Here is an 18595-nt window from a genome sequence, read left to right as displayed (position 1 = left end):
CGATAAAAATTTATAAAAAAATAAAAAAGACTGTAAACGTAGTTACAAAAAACAAGTTTTCTTAAAATTACAGAAATAGAATGAGAATACAAAAATATTAGAAATTATTGCCCTTCGGTGTGTAATAGATTTTAAGATTTGTTTTTTTTTTAATTCATCTTAGAAATATTACAAAAAAAATACAAAATATAATATTTATCAATAATACAAGTTTTGGCTTGCCATTTTGAAATTTTGCAAAATGAGCTAGAGACCAAAAAGTAGTATTTAGGTTGCTAAATACTACTTTTTGATTGTTGTTGATGTGTGTTAAATTTCAAATTTTTATATAAACGCATTCAAAAGATCAGAGGGTGGGGAACAATTAGGAGCCGCACTGTATAAAAAAAGAATTAAATAAAATTGCATTCTTTTTAATTAAAAAACAAATATTTAACAGTTTCAATTTCAACTTCTTCCTAAGTTTTCTTCTACGTTTTCTATTTTTTTTTTATATTCCGTAAAATTATTTTAATACCTAAACATTAAGGCAAAATATTCCAAATAACTTAATTCTAAAACATTTTTGGTTTATGTTTGCTCTGAAACTGAGAAAATGTTTTCTAGTAGTTAGCGAAAGGACAATTACATAAAATAAGAGCAAAAACGATAATAGAATGTAAATGAAGAATTAGTCATGTATTATGTTAGCTGTAAAATATAATGAAATAAAAAATAAATACTTTGCATGCCTGTCTGTGTCACTCTTATTCTGTTTGCCGTTTGCTTTGTTAGAGTTAGTCTTTCTGTTCTATATGGAAACACAGTCAGGACACACTGGATATTTTCACTAGTGAGTAGAGTTCACTAGCTTTTAGTTAGATTTTTACTAGTGACTAGATTTGCCATAAACTTGGACTTGCTGCTGTTGATATTTAACCTTTCTTCCGAACTTCTTTGGATGCTAGTTCTAGTTCCTTTAGCATCTCTTTGGCTTCATTGAATTTTTATCTAAATAATACTAGGTCATCTTCGAAGCAAATATAGCTCAGCTTAGTACGCCTAAACATGTGCTTCAAAAGTTTAGTGAATAATTTTTTCACTGGATCGAAAGCTTTTTCGCAGCCCACGAAAACAAGAACGAAGGCTTATTGTACTCTATCCATTTTTCAATTTATTTTCACTGTGTGGAGATCATTAGTGAAAAACGAAAGCAAGCGTAAGATTACTTTTACAAATTATCGTATTAAGAAAATATGATTCTTATTAAAGTCTTACTGTAACATCACAAAAAATTAACAAAAGGACAGATGAAGCTGCAAGAGGATAAGCCAAAAAAAATTGAAAAAATGTTAAAGGCAAACACTTCTGTTCTTACTTTACTATTTCTATCGCCACTAAGTAAGTTTTCCGGTATACCAAATCAATGTAGTACATGGCTTAATTAAACAAATTTGAAACTTAAAAATTACGTATTCCGTAATCGTACGAAATTAATCTTTGATTTCTCGTCTACTACCATACCATACCATACCATGGTTGACCTTAGACAAATCGGGTGGCATTTGTTTCTTTCGTGGTTGTGAAAGTCTCGATTGTCCAAGAAGTGAACGCGCGGCGCGTCAATTAACCACCACGACCAAACGCAAGTTGATGGCGTTAGTCGCGCGCTCCACTGTTCTTTTTGATAGCATTTTTTTTTAAATTTGCTCGTTTGTTTTTTTTGTTAATATGGTTCCTTATTAAACGGTAATTAGTGGATTTTATTAGTGTTTAGTTTTTTTTTGGTCACTTTTATTGGATTTTTTCTTAATATTGTTGAAAAAAAAGGTAAGCGTTTTGAAATAATTTTATATATTATAAGTTAATTTTTAATGTAAAAAAATTGTAGTAGCCTTAATCCACTGATTTTATTTGTGGCAAAAAAAAAACGATTTTTTATTGACTTAAAAAACATTTTTTAATTTTCTTCTTAATTTGGGTTATTTTTGGAAATATTTAGTGCTCGCAAAACTGCGAATTTACGTATTTTTTTAAATGGAATTTACGTATCTTTTACGGTTGCAAAGACCCAATTAGTAACCTTCGAACTAAGGACACCCTGTATATTAATTTTTGTGAAATGTATTATGACTTCACCAAGATTTAGTACATGAAATTAATCCTACGGAATTTCAGTCAAGTTGATAATAGCAGTAGCAAGAAAGTTAACGAAAATGAATGCAAGGATAGCAAGAAATCTTGATACTGTCAAAGTCTCTCTAAATACTTTCAGAACTGATGTATCAATTTTATTGGTTTTAATATTATTTTAAACCTGATGTGCTTCTTTATTAAAAAAGGTTCTCACAACTTTTTTTGTAAATTTAAATGCTTTGGAATTTTTTTGTTATATAAGTGCGAGACATCATTATTAATTAAAGGAAGTAGTTCAATAAAATATGCCATCCATAAGAAAACACAAGTTGATAATACATATATTAGTAGTTGTTTAACAATCGCTATTCTATTAGTACCAGTTCAGTAATTAACCTAATATAAAGAAAAGTATTAACATTGGTTCTTTACATTTTTGAATGTGCAGACTTAATAGATATATTAAGTCCTAATTTTATTTTAGAAACCACCTTTTTTATTTCATTTTAATTAGTTCCGTAATTATTAAGTTTTATTAATTATTGAAAAAAAAAATTATTAATAATTTATATTTATTTGCAAATCAAGCAAGCAACTTACTTACACGCAAATAAATTATGTAACTTAAATATAATAATTATTGTCTTATCAAGGATTAAAGTCGCATACAATATATGGCTCAAAAAAGATCATTTCCACTGATTTCTTCACAAAATAAAATTTCTAAAAGGCGACACATAGGTAGTTTTAGCTAGAGGCTTTTGATTTATGTAGTTATTAAATTTCAATATCCATATGGTCTTGAAATCTTTTAACTACCATAATAATTAAAATTTTAAATATAAAAATCTTTTGTTTATTGCCAGTAGATATGCCTCTCACATTTGAATTCAGTTTTATTATGAAGTTGCCAGTAATAAGCGCTCAATTGTTTTCTTTTATATTGGAATTTATTATATTATATTCTTTCGTTATGTAACTTATAACTAATATACAGGGTTGTGATTTAATAACGAATAAATTCAATAAAAGTGCGGGAACTTTTTTTTGAAAAAATCATCGGAAACTTGTGCTCAACACGAGTAGTTTCTCAATTAGTGTTAATAAGTACATGGATTTTTGTACTCCTTTTACGTTCAGAAATTCTAGCTGTTAAATATCTTCACGTTAAACTGATGTAAGCACCATCGCATTTACAGCATGGTATTTTATAGATTGCATTACTTTCTAGGTCATTTGGTGTCTTTGTTTTTAATTTCAAATTAGTAAGTGCTCTTGTAATCTTTTTAGAGAGATTAATGGCATTAAAATATTTTAAAGAATTTTGTTTTCACCGTTTCGATTTATTTTTGAGCTGTTTGATTAGTTTTAGGCATAATTTTATTAATTAGTTTTGCAGATAGTCATTATTTAAAGAAAAGTTTTAAATTTTAAGAAGATTTTTTTGTGATAGTCGATATGAGACAATTGTTAAAACTTTTCAAATTTTTTTGTTTGAAAGAGGTATTAGAATTATAGTATAAAAATCTTTCTGGAAATGTTGCTTTTTGGTACCAATCATATATTATTAGCGTTAAGTATATATTTATTCAACGGTTTTTTAATACATTTTTGGTTTGGGCATATTTATCAACCGTATATGATCAAGGTATATTTATTAAACTGTAGAATGTACGTATATCATATACGGAGACAATTTTGGCCTTAAAAGAATTGACAAGAAATTTACATAGCTAGTCTGTACACTCGATCACTACACCTCAAATATGTGATAAAATGACCCCGATCTCACATATATGCCACTGTGTAGGATACGATATACTTTTCACATACGTATATATATTATAGTGTAATAATGAAATATCATACACAAAGAAATTAAAAAAAAGGAAATGCCTATGCAAAAAATAGGTATTGTTTCATACATTAAATTGAATGAAACAATATTTGTATGAAATAAGACATACAAATAAAAAAAACTCAAGAATACAAATTTACTTAAAACTAAACAAATACAATTTTTTTTCAAATACAAATAAATATATTACTGTTTATATATGCCTAGGATGAACACATCATAACTATGACCTGTCAAGGTGAAGTATTAATAAGTAAGTCTTTAATTTGGCTAAAGCTCGTATTCTTGCTGTGTTATTTTCGCCTAAAAATGCCGCGTCACAATGATTTTTCTAATGCTTAGAAAGCTCAAAGAAAATTTTCGTAGTCGAAGAGCAGCGCAGCGTTATTTAGATCTGTATCCGGATAGATGGCAGCCAAATCATCAAACATTTAAAGCGTTGTACGATAGATTAGGCGAAACGGGCTCATTTCGTTCAAAAAATGTAAATGCGGGAAGACCAAGGATAATTGGAGCAGATATGGAAGATGAAATTTTGGTTCGTGTTATCGAAAATCCTGAAACTAGCACAAGACGTATTGAGGCAGCCACTGGTGTAAGGAAATCTTCGGTGTCCAAAATTATACGCCAAGAAAAACTGTATCTGTATCATTTCACTCCAGTTCAAAATCTTCTTCCTCAAGACTTTCCTGCAAGACTCCAATTCAGTCAATTTTTAAGAGAGCGCCAATTGAATGATCCATTTTTTTAAATAAAATTTTATTTACGGATGAAGCCACGTTCACAAGGAGAGGTGTTTTTAATTGACGTAACAATCATATCTATTCGATGGAAAATCCTCATGCTTTCCAAGAACACCATTTTCAACATGAGTTTTCAATAAATATTTGGTGTGGTATCTTTGGGGATTGTATTGTGGGACCGTTTGAATTGCCAGCTAAGCTTAATGGAGAACGTTATCTAAATTTCTTGAGAAATGATCTACCCATTCTTCTAGAAGATGTGCCCCTAAATTTAAGACGTGACAGTTAGTATATGCACGATGGTGCACCGGCACATTATTCACTGCAAGTCAGAAATTACTTGGACGAAATTTATCCTCATAAATGGATTAGTAGAGGTAGTGAATATCCGTGGCCTGCCTGCAGACAATGTGTCCTACTGGATGGCGAACATTTTCAATAATTATTATAATCAACAGCCTTTTCTAATTTTATCGTTGTTAATTAAATTTTAGATTAAGTGTTCATACGCAACCTAATAAAAAAATGCGTTTATTTTAAAAACGGTCTATTTTTTGGAAATCAAAGAAGTATACCTTTTTTGACTAGAATTAAATACTGTTTTATTATTTTCACTCGCAAATGTACGTACATGGAGGTCAAAAAAGTTATGACCTCTTTAATCACTCAATGTTGTTGTATGTGGTGCCATCTAGTGGCAATGGCAAAATAGATATCATATTCGTGTTCCTCATCCCAAATAATCCAAGTGTACGCCAAATTTTAGGTTAATCTGTCCAGTGGATTCCAAAATATTTCAATAAATGTTTGGTAAAAAATTAGTTTTAACATCCTGTAGAACGAAAACCAATAACATTTTGCTAAGCGATATTGAGCTCAAACGGTTTATTTTCTTGTCAGGTATCCTACATTAACCTATGTCCAATTAATTACGGGACACCCTATATACATATTTTTCTTTGTAACTAAAAAATAATATATTTGTAACATCATTGTTTTATTTTTGCACCTAGACAACTCAATGTCTGTATGTGCAACAAGGATTTAAAAAATTAAATTTATTTTAGAAAAATGCAGTGGTGTACTTTTTTTTATTCAATAATATTGACGATAAATCCCTTATAGACGCTAATAGCAAAAACTAATTTTTCCTTTGTACGTCAAAAATTGCCCCCTGATGCATAAAACACATGCAAATTAAAAAAAAAATCACATGTCAACAATATCACACTTTTTTGCGACACATTTATATTTGAAGTCAAAATATACCCGATCAAAAAATAAAATTGACGTATCGTAGCATTTTAAGAAATAGATCTTAAAATGCTACCTTCCTTTTATTAAATTTTTCTGTTATTACATCACAACCCTGTAAATATACAGTGACCGTCTAAAGTTCCGCATAAATTCGATAAAAATTAGAGACATGATTTTTTGAGAAAACGCTCAGACCCGTCGATTTTTATTTTATTTTAAGTTGCGCATTATTTCACATAAATTTTTGTTTAGGGTGATAATTTTTATCGAACTTTTGGCGGTCACTGTATAATCTCCAATCATGGGTATACAATCAGGCATATATATTTTTTTAAATTTAATTTATATATTCTTTATTAAATTTTTAGGCAAGTTAAATAGTCCCAGCTTTGGTTTTTTAAGCATTGATTTGTGATTTGCAAAGGTATTTTATATATTTTGTCCATTAAAATTTATAGGGTGGACCATGTAAAAGTCTTAGGAAACTTGCAATCATATATCGTTTTGGCGTTTGATTTTCATAAATAATGAGTACCTATCTTAGATCTAAGTGTGTGTGTGTGAAACATCATACACTGGTGTTTTTTGTATGTAGCTTAATTTTCGTGAAAAAAAATTATTAAGTTATGTGAATGGTAAGGAAAAAGGCAAAAAAACTATCTAGTAGAATATTCTAAATTTAAAAATATTATCACGTTTACTTGTAAGAGAAATATTTCTTTACCTTAAAATAATTCTTAAAACTACCAAAATTAACTTAAAATATAAATATAAAAAAACCTGTAAACGTACAAATAACTCGCAAAGGCACTTATTTTTTTCTCTTTAAAAAATTTGTACTTGTCCACAAAAAATGCATAAGACACATCTTGCTGGAAACGTAAGATAATTTTTTTGATATTTTTAAGATATTTTTTTTTAATTTTTAAATAATAGTAATTATATCTTCAAGAAAGTAACAAAAGTCTTTCTTGAATGGTTTATAAAGACATATGTAATTTACAGACATTTTTGAGTTGAATATTTTCAACTTTTTTCTATTCTGAGTTCAAGTTTATTGTAAACTTTAAATTGCTTTTAGGCCTAATGCTCTAGCCAGAGCATTGAAATTTCATATCGGTACTACTGATCCTAAATTGTTATTTTCTTAAGTCATTTGAGTCACGACAAGCAAGTACTATTTATTACGTGAGTTATGTAAATATTCAAAAAAGAATAAATATTTAATCTTTCGATTAGTACATCTGAATCGGTTTTGAAATTACATTTTTCTTGCGTTAATGGGCCAATATCATAGAAAATCCATCAGGTTTGATTATTCTTCGTGATATTTTTAATCTTAAGATGTCTGAATATATAGAAACATTTTTTTCTCTTTATTTCTCAATCATATCGTAAATCATTTTAAAATTATATTTTTGTTACTTATTTAATACGAAAAGTACTAATTTATAAGTATCTACTGCAATACGTGTACCTGAAATGGCTTCAAAAGTCTACTTTTTATTGCACATTTTCGTATTTCATTTTATTTCTCGATCGTAGCATAAATCATCTTAAAATTAAATTTTTCTTACGTTTTTTTACTACGTTCATGTTATGGCTCTAATCTGTCATTACAGAGATCTGATTTATAGGTGAGAAAAGTATTAAATTATAATATTAATTGTGAATACAAATTATCATAGAGATTTTTTTAAGGATGTAGTGATGTCTCTTGTTTCTACTGAACTACTATCCTTAGAACGTTAATCCGTTGACAACAAAAAATATTTAAAATGGTTCTTACCCGATTGTCTATTATTTTTTTATATAAGTATTCAAGAGTTATATGGGTTCATTTTTGAATTTTCTTCTTTTTTTTGACCTACTACTCTTAGTCACCAAATACTTTGTTTTAAATTATTGTAATTATTAAAAAGTCTTTTAAAATGTAAATGAGTTGAATTGTACTTTACTTGGCAACAACAAATCAGCAAAATTAAATCGCAAATGTCAAGGTTGTTAAAGATAAACCTAATTTATAAATCTAATCTTTCTTCTTCAAGAACCTGAAAGCCAAATTTATGCAATTTCGGTTTCAAAAATCAACCTTTGCAGACTACAAGTATTATTATTAAAATAAAAAGTATTATACCTGCTGCTGGTTTAAGAAAACAAGGAGTATTCATTTTTAGTAGTGCTAGCCATCTGCAAATGACTTTATTATAAGTGGGATACTAAGCAGGAAATACTAGTTAAATAAAAAATACTTTTAAGAGCTTAAAAAATATATATTCGATTACCGTATGTAAATGTTATTTAACTGAAAGATTTGACTTGGTCTCAGGCAACATACGACATTTTAAAACAATATTAACGATATGGGTGTTCAAGGTGACCATATTATGATATAACTGATGCTACGACCAGATAACGTGTTAAGCTTAGGGAGCAAATTCGTAGCAATCGTGACAGTAACATGTTAAAAGTTTAATTAATTTTTATGTAATGTAATAAGTAGCAGTAGCCACTGGTTTAAATGTTTTTATATTTCTGGAACATTCAGTACGAATGTGGCGTATATTTATGTCAAATATAGTAAATAGTACAGGAAAAATGTCTAATTTTTTTTTAAGTGCATATAAACTTTATGTGTTCTAAATATCCATTTTTTAGAAATACGGGGTGTTAAAGTATCATTTGTATTGTTCGTTTTATTTAAAAATTAAAAAAAAAAATTTGGTGATATTTAGCAACATCCAAGCCTCTATGTTTCTTAATTTGTAATTTAATTGATATTTTGGTCCTAAAATTCAATGGAAATTCCCTCAATTCTAATTTTACCATAAAAGTTACGTAACACCCCGTGTCTATTATTATTGTTACCAAACACCGGCCAAACGAGTTCGTTTAACTGCAATAAATGTTAAATAAACTGCTCATTTACAATTCTATTCAAATTAAACTAAGATTATATTGTTGTTAAATATATTCCTTTCTCTTATTGTAATATATTGGTAGACAATCATAATATCGCAACATATGTTTTAATTTATTGAAAAAATGCAGCTATTGCGACGTTTATTAATTAAAATTTTTATTAAATTCAACTGCAATAAAAAAGAAACATTTTTTTATTTATTTATTTTTATAGCGTAATTTAATGACTAATAAATTATTTATTATTTACCATTTTAATGAGTTGTCAATTTCATGAGCCACTTATGTTGTTTTTAATAATTAACTTCAATCCAATAATTATTCATAAGACTATTTTTAATCATCTCAAAATAGTGGCTATAAAGGCATTTATAGTTTTAAGTACGGTCCTGTCTCATCTCATAATTCGTAAGTAATAGGGCATGCGCAGCTCCATATGATGCAAATTATAGCAGAGAACTTGTTGAACAAACCCACGACCAAACTTTTAATTTTTATATCCATATTTAAATCGAGTCCTAGCTAAAATAAAAACGGTTTATCATGAAACAAACTAGGGGTCTCTAAAAAAATTACTAGTAGATCAATAAATATAATTTAAATTGTATGAAGGAACAAACTAGGGGTTTATACAGATATAACTAGAGGTGTTTCGCATTTTCAATATATATAAAAGTGTATCAGAAAATTACTAGGGGTGCATAAAGAAATCAAATAAGCTACTTGAAGATTCCTTTAGGAATTGAGTTGGTCTTTCATTGGTTTGACTTTCTAAATAAATACTAATTTCGAGAAGAAAAAATTAGGAGTCCATATTAAAATAAACACCGGTTCCTAAAATTTTTCTTTGTTATAAAAATATGATCTAAAATAAATAGAAGTTCGTAGTAAAATATATAGAAGTTTGTTATAAAATGCATACGAATTTTCTTATAAGAAAAATATGTGGTTCTAAAAAGACCCGATTTCGTTAACGCATTAAGTTCAAGAAATCGTAACAATGGTTAAATTTACTTCTTCTTTTTAACAGAAGTGGCTTTTTTTGCCTTGGCAGCTGGAGCCTTTGACACCACATCAAAAATTTCATAAAATTATATCACTGGTACTATACATTTCTATACTATCTTTTCCAGAAGTCACATTGGTAATACTACTCATTAAAATACTAAAATTAATTTTTTTTTGACAAACCCTCTTTGGGAGTCAATGCTATTTACTTACTGGAAAATGATAAAAAATTCCCAGGCAAATATAATATTACTCTTACACTGGAAATAAATAGATTGCTAAATTTACGTGTGGTTTCATTGATTTTACATCACTTGGCATAATAATAAATTTCTGATAAATATATGATGCACACGGAAGAATATGCAAGGAAATTATAATTAATTGTCATATTGTCTTCGTTAAAACTCTGACGTTAGGAGAATCTAAATGAAGACGTATTTTCCTCTATATATTTTTTTGCTTTTTTCGTAATAGTCCTTAGGCCTCAGCATGAACAATTGCTGAAGTATCATTTGCAAACTCAGAAAAATAGGATTCATTAAAAAAGATTGCTTTGGTAAATTTCAATTCATGATTTATGGTGTCAAAAGCCTTAGTAAAAGCAAAAATCATTATATATGTTGTCATCTTCCAAGTAGAATGACACCATTGAATCTGTTATTAATCGTCTATACCATCATGGGATTAAAATATCAAATGTTTGACCTGGAAGGTCTTTTCAAGTGTTTTGGAGAACACAATAGAGAGAATTTTTATTATCTTTATTTCGTTTCACGTTACCTCTCTTTATAAATAAACACCATTTAAAAATTATTGAGTAGAGTGTTGAGAAGATTAGTAAAAAAAGGCTCCTATCCTTTCTACTGAAATTTAAAATACTCACTCCTCAACAATTTGGATTTTTAAATAACAAATGTACAAATGATGCTATGTTTTCCCTTTTTAATAATGTATACTGTAGCTTAAAAAACCAACATCCTACGGCAATAATCTTCTGTGATTTTTCTAAAGCTTTTGATTGCGTATACCATGATATCTTAATAAAAAAGTTGCGGGCCTAGAGGTATGCCCCTCAAATGGTATAAGTCATATCTCAATAACAGGAGTCAGTTTGTGAGGATGGATACTACGATGTCTTCTTACAAGCCAATAGAATGTGGAGTGCCTCAAGGTTCAGTGCTTGGCCTTATTTTGTTTCTCATATTTATCAATGATATCGCTAGTCTGAATATTAAAGGAAGAACCTGCCTGTTCGCGGATGATACTAGTTTTACCTGGAGCAATCCGGTTGTTCCCGAACTTCATAAAATTATATCAAATGACTTAACTTCTATCAAAGCATGGTGCGACTCTAATCTATTATGCCTTAACATCTCCAAAACTAAATTTTTGTCCAATAAAAATAATTTGCAATCTTTTGTACTGGATAACGCAACCATTGACGAAGCCGACTCAGTAAAATTTTTGGGACTTACTGTTGACAAGTCGTTAAAATGAGACATGCACATTAACCCTTTAACGTGCATGACGAGCTTAGCCTCTCAACCTCTATAACAGTGTATTTTTCCCTCATGAATCACACCTTCGTTACGCCCTTCCTTTTTGGGGTGTGTGTAGTGTCACACAATTTGACAAAATTTTCACACTTCAAAAGAGAGCTTTGCGTTATACACTTAGACTTAATTATAGAGCTCATTGCCAGGATTTCCTTAAAAAAATTAATATCCTAACTTTGCCGTCACTACTTATATATGAGTCCGTTTGTCTAATTCGCAAGCACGTTTCATCAAATTCAGATAAGCCATCCCATAATTGTCATCTCAGAAACGCGAAGTATGATTTATATCTGCCTACTCCACATTCAGAATTGGTAAAAAACTCTATATTGTACAAAGCAAAAAAAATGTCACCTCTATTTCTACTTTCCGTAACGCATTAAAATCATTCCTACTGGAGAGAGCCTTTTACTCAGTAAACGATTTTTTTAATACTTAATTTTAACTTCACACACATAGACTGATTTTATTGTTTTTATATGTACTGTTTTATGTAGCTAGTAGCTATGTAGTGTTTTGTTTATTTGTTTATTTATTCATATTTTTGACCACATACAATTATTGATTTGTATAAGGTTGTATATTTGTTTTATTAGTTTTATTTTATTTTTGTGCGTTTTGTTTGCTTTTGTGTTTTACTTTAGTTATCAGCTTTGTCTACAAATTGTAAAATTTTTTGACAATAAAGCGATGATTCACTCATTTATTCATTCATTCACCACGACTCATACGTCTAGTTTGTTGTGAAACTGAACATGGGATTATCATTAACCTACTTTTATACTGGCTTTATTAATAGAGATTAGAAATTATAGTTACAAACAACTCCTGTATGAGGGAGTTGTGGTGGTCAGAGTTGGGTAGACCGTGTAGGAGGCTGTTTTGGCTTGTTTTGAAAGGAAAGGGAGTAGCAGTTGTATTAAGTTGGTTAGGCTAAGAGGCTGTGCGACTAATCTCGCCAGAGAAGGATATATAGATATTGAATAGGAATAGGGAAAAGAGAGAACCTTGAGGGACTCCTACCAGGATAGATCTTGGTGTGAATTGCGATCTGCTAAGACATGGAATCTTCTTTTGACAAGGAAATACAAGACCAACCAGGTCAGGTGACGGGGAAAATGAAGGAACCTGACCTTGGAGATTAGTCCTTCATGCCGCATCTTGTCGAAGGCTTCGCAGAGGTCTATAAAGACTACATCAGTTTTTAGACTTCGGTTAGCTCCTTGCAGAATGTGGCAGGCGAGAGTGGCCTTTCCTGGATCTGAACTGACTGTTGTGGTTGTCAAGGATAGGCTAATCAGATAGATGATAAAACCATATGTCTCCTTTTCACTTTCATACCATGGCGCCATCTAACCATCATACAATAAAATACTAATTATCGTATACATACACAAATATGAGTTGAAAAAGTATCGTACTTAATATTGCCCAAACATGTGAAACTAAAAACCCAAATACTGTGTCACGTTCTAAATAATAAGGAATTCTTAAATAACAAATTACAATAAAAATATGGTCTACTAAATGTCACAATTAAAATCCCATGTAATTATTATTTAATTAATAACCTTGTGCCGTCTGAAAATTAACATGGTCGTTTCATAATATTTGTCCTCTTTCACATCGGCAGGTTCACAAAACCCTAACCGAAAAATTAAAAACGAACGAAATAATACCAAAATAAAAAAAGGAAAAAATGCGTTCGGGACCGGTTTTAAGCCGAATTACGTAAACGAAATTAATTTGAGCAATGATTATTAAGAAAAAAAAATGCGGTGCAAGAGTGAAAGTTGCTTGGTGTAGCCGGTGCTGAATACGTATGTGGTAGCACAGGTATATCGGCGTTATCATGTAAGAATATAAAAATCACCTGTGAAATGTATATTAAGGAAGAAAAGTTTATAATTATATTAATGATAGGCATTCATTATAAAGATGCTCCAGTTTTAAGGAAAATAAGTTGCTGAATACGTAATAATTAAGATAAAACTATTTTGGATAAACGGCCTTGCAAGGTGGCTAAGGAAGGTTTATTTAAGAACCTTGAAACTTAAATAGAATTGACTCCTTAGATTGGAGTTTTAAGAAACCAGTTCATGTGGGTATGTCTGAAAACGATTAATTGTCTTAATTCCGACTTATTAAAATAACCATTTGGTTTGGTTATTTATTAACATAATAATATGGCATCCGTTTAAAGAGAAAACATTATTAAAAAAATTATTCGAAACAAAATATCAAAGAGATCATAAAGAAAGAATTCTTTTGTACTTTCTTGAAATAACAAAAATAGAAAAAAAGGTCTTTTATTAAATTTGTTTGCACCACTTTTGAGAATTATCTATTCCTATTAAAGCTTTTAACGTTTATTTTAATGAATTAAAGGAAAATTACAAGAATATAAAATAATTTTAAACTGATTACATGAAAAAGATGCTTTTTTTAATAAAATTGAAATTTAATTTAGAAATCTCTGATTACTAATCCTAAATAAAATTGGACATAGAAAATAACTAGGACATCTGAAATTTGCCATAAACAATTCCTAAAATAATTAATTAATTACTTTATAGTATAAGGATAATCACATTTTAATGAAATAGTTTCTTTCCATTAAAAATTATTAAAAATAATTATTTTCAACTAGGAATTAGTTATTTCAGTTGACACTCAATTTGATTAATTAGTATAATATTAATTTTTCAATTCGTATACGTGGAATTAATTAAATAATATAAATAATAAGAAAGTAATAAAATACTTTGAATTTAAATTTGAGTATTTTAAACTGATGAGAACTATTATATTTATTTTAATATTTTATAGTTAAAGTTAAAAGTTATTAAATCAAATATTAATATATATACTCATATTTATATTTTGCGCGAATTATACTACTACTGCATTAATTTACTTTAATTTTTAATTAACAATTTGAATCATTATCATAAGCAAGATAATAAATATATTTGTTATAGTTGAAACAACGGCATATAATAATTATACATGAATCCTTTCTTGCAATATGTGACTTATGTAATATTTAAATTAAAAAAATTGATTAACTATGAAAAGTGCTAAAAATATTATCTGAAATTCTAATTTTAAATTATAAAATTAACTATTTTTAACTAAATAATTTTAATTAAAACCAAAAGTAATTTTAATCGTATAATTATATTTATACTTTATTTTTGTAACTGCTAAGTAGTTAATTAATTAATAAGTAAGGAGATATAAGACTAAAAGTTCAAATTATTATAGGATATTATTTTTCGACTAAATTAAAAAAAAATTAAATTTAACTTAAAATTAAAATCTTTAGTTTAATTAAATGATTTTAGTTAAATAATCTGATTAAATGATTTAATTTCTTATAGTTGAAATATTATACTATTTAATTAATTTTAAATTAAATAAAACTATATTTAATTTTAGGTTTTAATTTGATTGAACCATTAAAAAATATATTGCAAAAATATTAATTAAATAACCTTTATACCCAAATATTTATAAAATTTTAATTTCAAAGTTAATTAAGCTGGTTAACCGCTTTAAATTTTTTATATTACAAAAAACACATATTTTTACATACTTTTAAATTATACGAGCACAAAATTTAATTATTTCTTTTTTTTTTAAATTGTAGATTCCGATGTATAATGGTATCCAGGAAAAAAATATTATCGAAGTCTCGAGATGACATCAACCTGTTATCTAATCCAGTTCCTGAAGATGCCGAAGATGTGTGGTATCAAAAAGAAAAATTATTTAAGGTAATAAAAATAATTCTAATAACTTATTTAATTAGTTTAAGAAATAATTAACATAAAAACGCCAAGTTTTTCTTTTATAGAATGACCTCTTTTTTAAACAAATTTTTAAGAACCGTTAAATACCAACTTATTATAGTAATTAAAATACCTTATATAACGTCATATACAAAAACAAAATAAATATGTGAGAACATGAAAAAACCGCACGTAATTACTATTTCTATAAAAGAGTATGATACAATTTATTTTGTGTAAATAAGAGAAATTTTCACATGGACGGATAGTGAAATCTCGATGCTTCTAAAAGGTCTTGTTTAGCAATGCAGGCATCTTTATTTTCATTGAAACGCTTTTTTCGATTAAGGTGTTTTTGTTTACAGACTGGTATTTGCTATTTGGTAATTCCTACAGAGGTAACGATTAATTAAGTGAAAAGCTTAAATAAGTACTTGACTTAATGGTAATGTAATCAGCAAGTTAAAATATGCTTCCTTGTAATGAAGTACTTAGTTTGTTGAAAAGAATATTAGATTTTAATATTTTATTAGTCCCAGAAACTAATTTTCATTTTATTGTCAATATTGCAATTAGAACAGTTTTTCTTACAATTATTTCAACTTCAGCTTTTCCCTAACACCTACTTTTTTCCCCTCTTATTCAACATTTTACCAATTTGCTTTTTTTAATTACCAGTACCGTTTCATCAAACCCAAGTCTCCTTATATCACTTGTAATTAATATACTAAATTGATAAGTTGTCCAGCACCCATTTTCATTAAGTTATCATGCTGGCGAATATCACCTCCATATATTCCTTCTTTGGTTTTTATATTTGATGCACAACCTATGAGAAACTTACTAAACAAGACTCCATTCCTAGTGTGTCCACTTATTTAACATTTGGTCTAGAAGAGGTTTGATTATTCCTTCATGTTTTGGTATAAAAGCCACCTGAAAAAATCGTCATCGCACCAGATTATTTATTTTAATATCCCAATCTTATTAGACTCTTTGGTCCTTATAGTTTTAATGTAACAGGAGGTTCTAGGGCACAAATAAAGTCATATTTTAATTAATCTCCTTAAATATGATTAAAGGTTCATCACAGCAATTGTTCCTTGTCATCTGTCTTGCGACTTACTAATCCCATTCACTCTTTAAGTTAGAAAGTTGAGTCTTGATCCAAATCCTGACTTCTACTCAAGGTATGAGGTTTTTAGTAATAAGGTTCTCTCACTAAAACCTCTTTTTTAATTAAGCTAAGTTCCTTCAGAGGTATTCTCAGAATATTGAAGGATATTCTAAAGGCTTAAAAGATAATGATTTGACAAGGTTTTCTTGACTATATATTAGTTTATCTTCTACTTGTTCATTTTAAGTATGAATGGAAGTCATGGTCAAATAAAGGGAAACTCGAGAAGAACAATAGAAAAAAAATTCAATAGTCTTGTAGAACTTCCTAGATTCTTTTAATTCCTGCAGATAATATATAATTATTTTGACTACTATCAGATCCATAAAACTTGAGAGGAGCGTCATAGGCAGTACTTTTTTATTTACTTCAGTGATGTGATATTGACAGTGATCCTCTTCTGTTAACATAATCATCTTCAAGGCTTAAGATACCAGCCTTTCTCCTTTTTCTCCTTCAAAGATTATATCTTATTCCAATTGTTGTATCCTTAAAGACGCCTTATAGCTGATTGCATTTGCAATCCTATCACACCTACCTTTTTCTTTTTTTGTTCAATATTTGACTAATTTGACCGTTTCATAAAATCCCAGTCTCCAGATACTACTTGTAATAAACTGAAATCATCATATGTTGTCAAATCGAACATCTATGTTCAAGAAGTTAGTATCTAAGCGATTATCACCACGTTATATTCTTTCAGAGTTTTTTCATGAGTCATCCACAAACCTATGAGAAGATCAATAAGCAAGGCTCCACTTATTTAATTGTCTTTAGACTTAAAGACTTCTTATTGGTCTAAAAAATCTGATCTAGAACCTCCTCTTCGTTCAGGTTTTGATATAAAAGCCATCTAAAATCATAAAATCTTTATCACACCAGATTATCTATCTTATCATCCCAGTTTTATAAGGCTCTTCGGTCTCTATAGTTTTAATGTAGCGGGAGCTCTAGGGTGTAAATAAGCTCATCTTCCAATAAATCTCCTTGAATAGAATTCGAGGTAATCATTTGAGAAAATAAAAAATATTTGGCAATTTCTTACTCCTTTCGACCTACGAAAAATGAGCACGACATAATTTGACCAGAGTGTTTCTTCCTGTTTTATTTTTAATTTATGCTGATATATTCCTAATTAATAATATTTTGCTTGTTTTGCATATTTAAGAATATTTGCCAGTTTCGCACAATAGAAATTTCTCTGAGAGATGGCCTGAGGTACTCCACCTTCATTTTAACCTCTAAGAAGTCAATTAAAAAAGAGAGTGTATTTAGAAAAAGGGTTATGGGAAGCACTTTTATATTCTTCTAAGGGTTTACATTATGTCGATCCATCATACATTCCATCAAAGGATATCCTTTACAATAATTAAGATCTGACTTTATTGTTCTGCAGGGTGTATCTATAAATGAATTTTATTACTACAACTATCATAAGCTTTCATTTTGAAACTTATTCTTCAAGTTAGCATGTTGTGTCTTGATCCAAATTCTGACTTACACCCAAGCGTGTAATGCTTCCACTTACCACACTTAAAACTTTTGAGGGTAAATTGTTATTAAAGAACATTTTAATTATTGAAAAGATAATCATTCGACGAGGTTTTCTTTAATATATAGTAGCTTATCTTCTACTTGTTCTCCTTAAGTACAGATGAGGGTCATAATCAAATGAAAGGACATTCGAGAAGATAAAAAAAACTGGCTTTATTGATTGATCTGGGGTAATATTCTCATAAAACTTCCTGGGTTCTGACAATTCTGAGTCATGGACAATACCTTTCTATTAAGTGCAACTATATAGCAGGTTTATTATTACTATCTACAGTGATCCTTCTCTTTTCCTCCTTTTTTTTTTTAAATCGAATTTAAGACCTAATTCAGGTGCGAATATTGTTTTCCAGAAATGTATAAGCTTGAATCTTGTGAAGTTTTCTAGCTTTAATAATTCTAACCCTAATTCCTCTACAGATATTCTTTAAGCTTGTGGCTATTCGCACAAATAGTTGTTTTTGGAGCATCAATAGATAGACCCACAGGAACTTGATCACAAGTTGATTAATTATGTGATGTATATGTGATATTATTATGTGACCTATGTAGTGCTTTCTTCATTGATAAAAATATTTATTGATAAAAATCAGGAAAAGGAGTAGCCTGAA

At 28.7% G+C, this 18595-nt stretch overlaps 1 protein-coding gene across 1 annotated transcript in view; it reads left to right on the top strand.

Annotated features, from left to right (window-relative positions):
* The first annotated feature begins 1563 nt into the window (after positions 1 to 1563).
* LOC126734209 (myb-like protein Q) overlaps positions 1564 to 18595 on the top strand; it is a 28542-nt gene continuing 11510 nt past the window's right edge. The window contains exons 1-2 of the mRNA XM_050437745.1: positions 1564 to 1809; positions 15115 to 15241. Of these exons, the coding sequence (XP_050293702.1) occupies positions 15128 to 15241 (114 nt within the window). The 5' untranslated portion in view covers positions 1564 to 1809; positions 15115 to 15127. The remainder of the gene's footprint in view (positions 1810 to 15114; positions 15242 to 18595) is intronic.

This window comes from Anthonomus grandis, chromosome 3 (assembly GCF_022605725.1).
Source record: "Anthonomus grandis grandis chromosome 3, icAntGran1.3, whole genome shotgun sequence".
NCBI lineage: Eukaryota > Metazoa > Arthropoda > Insecta > Coleoptera > Curculionidae > Anthonomus > Anthonomus grandis.
The sequence above is the reverse complement of the archived record's forward strand: the minus strand, read 5'-3'. Positions and strand labels throughout refer to the sequence as shown.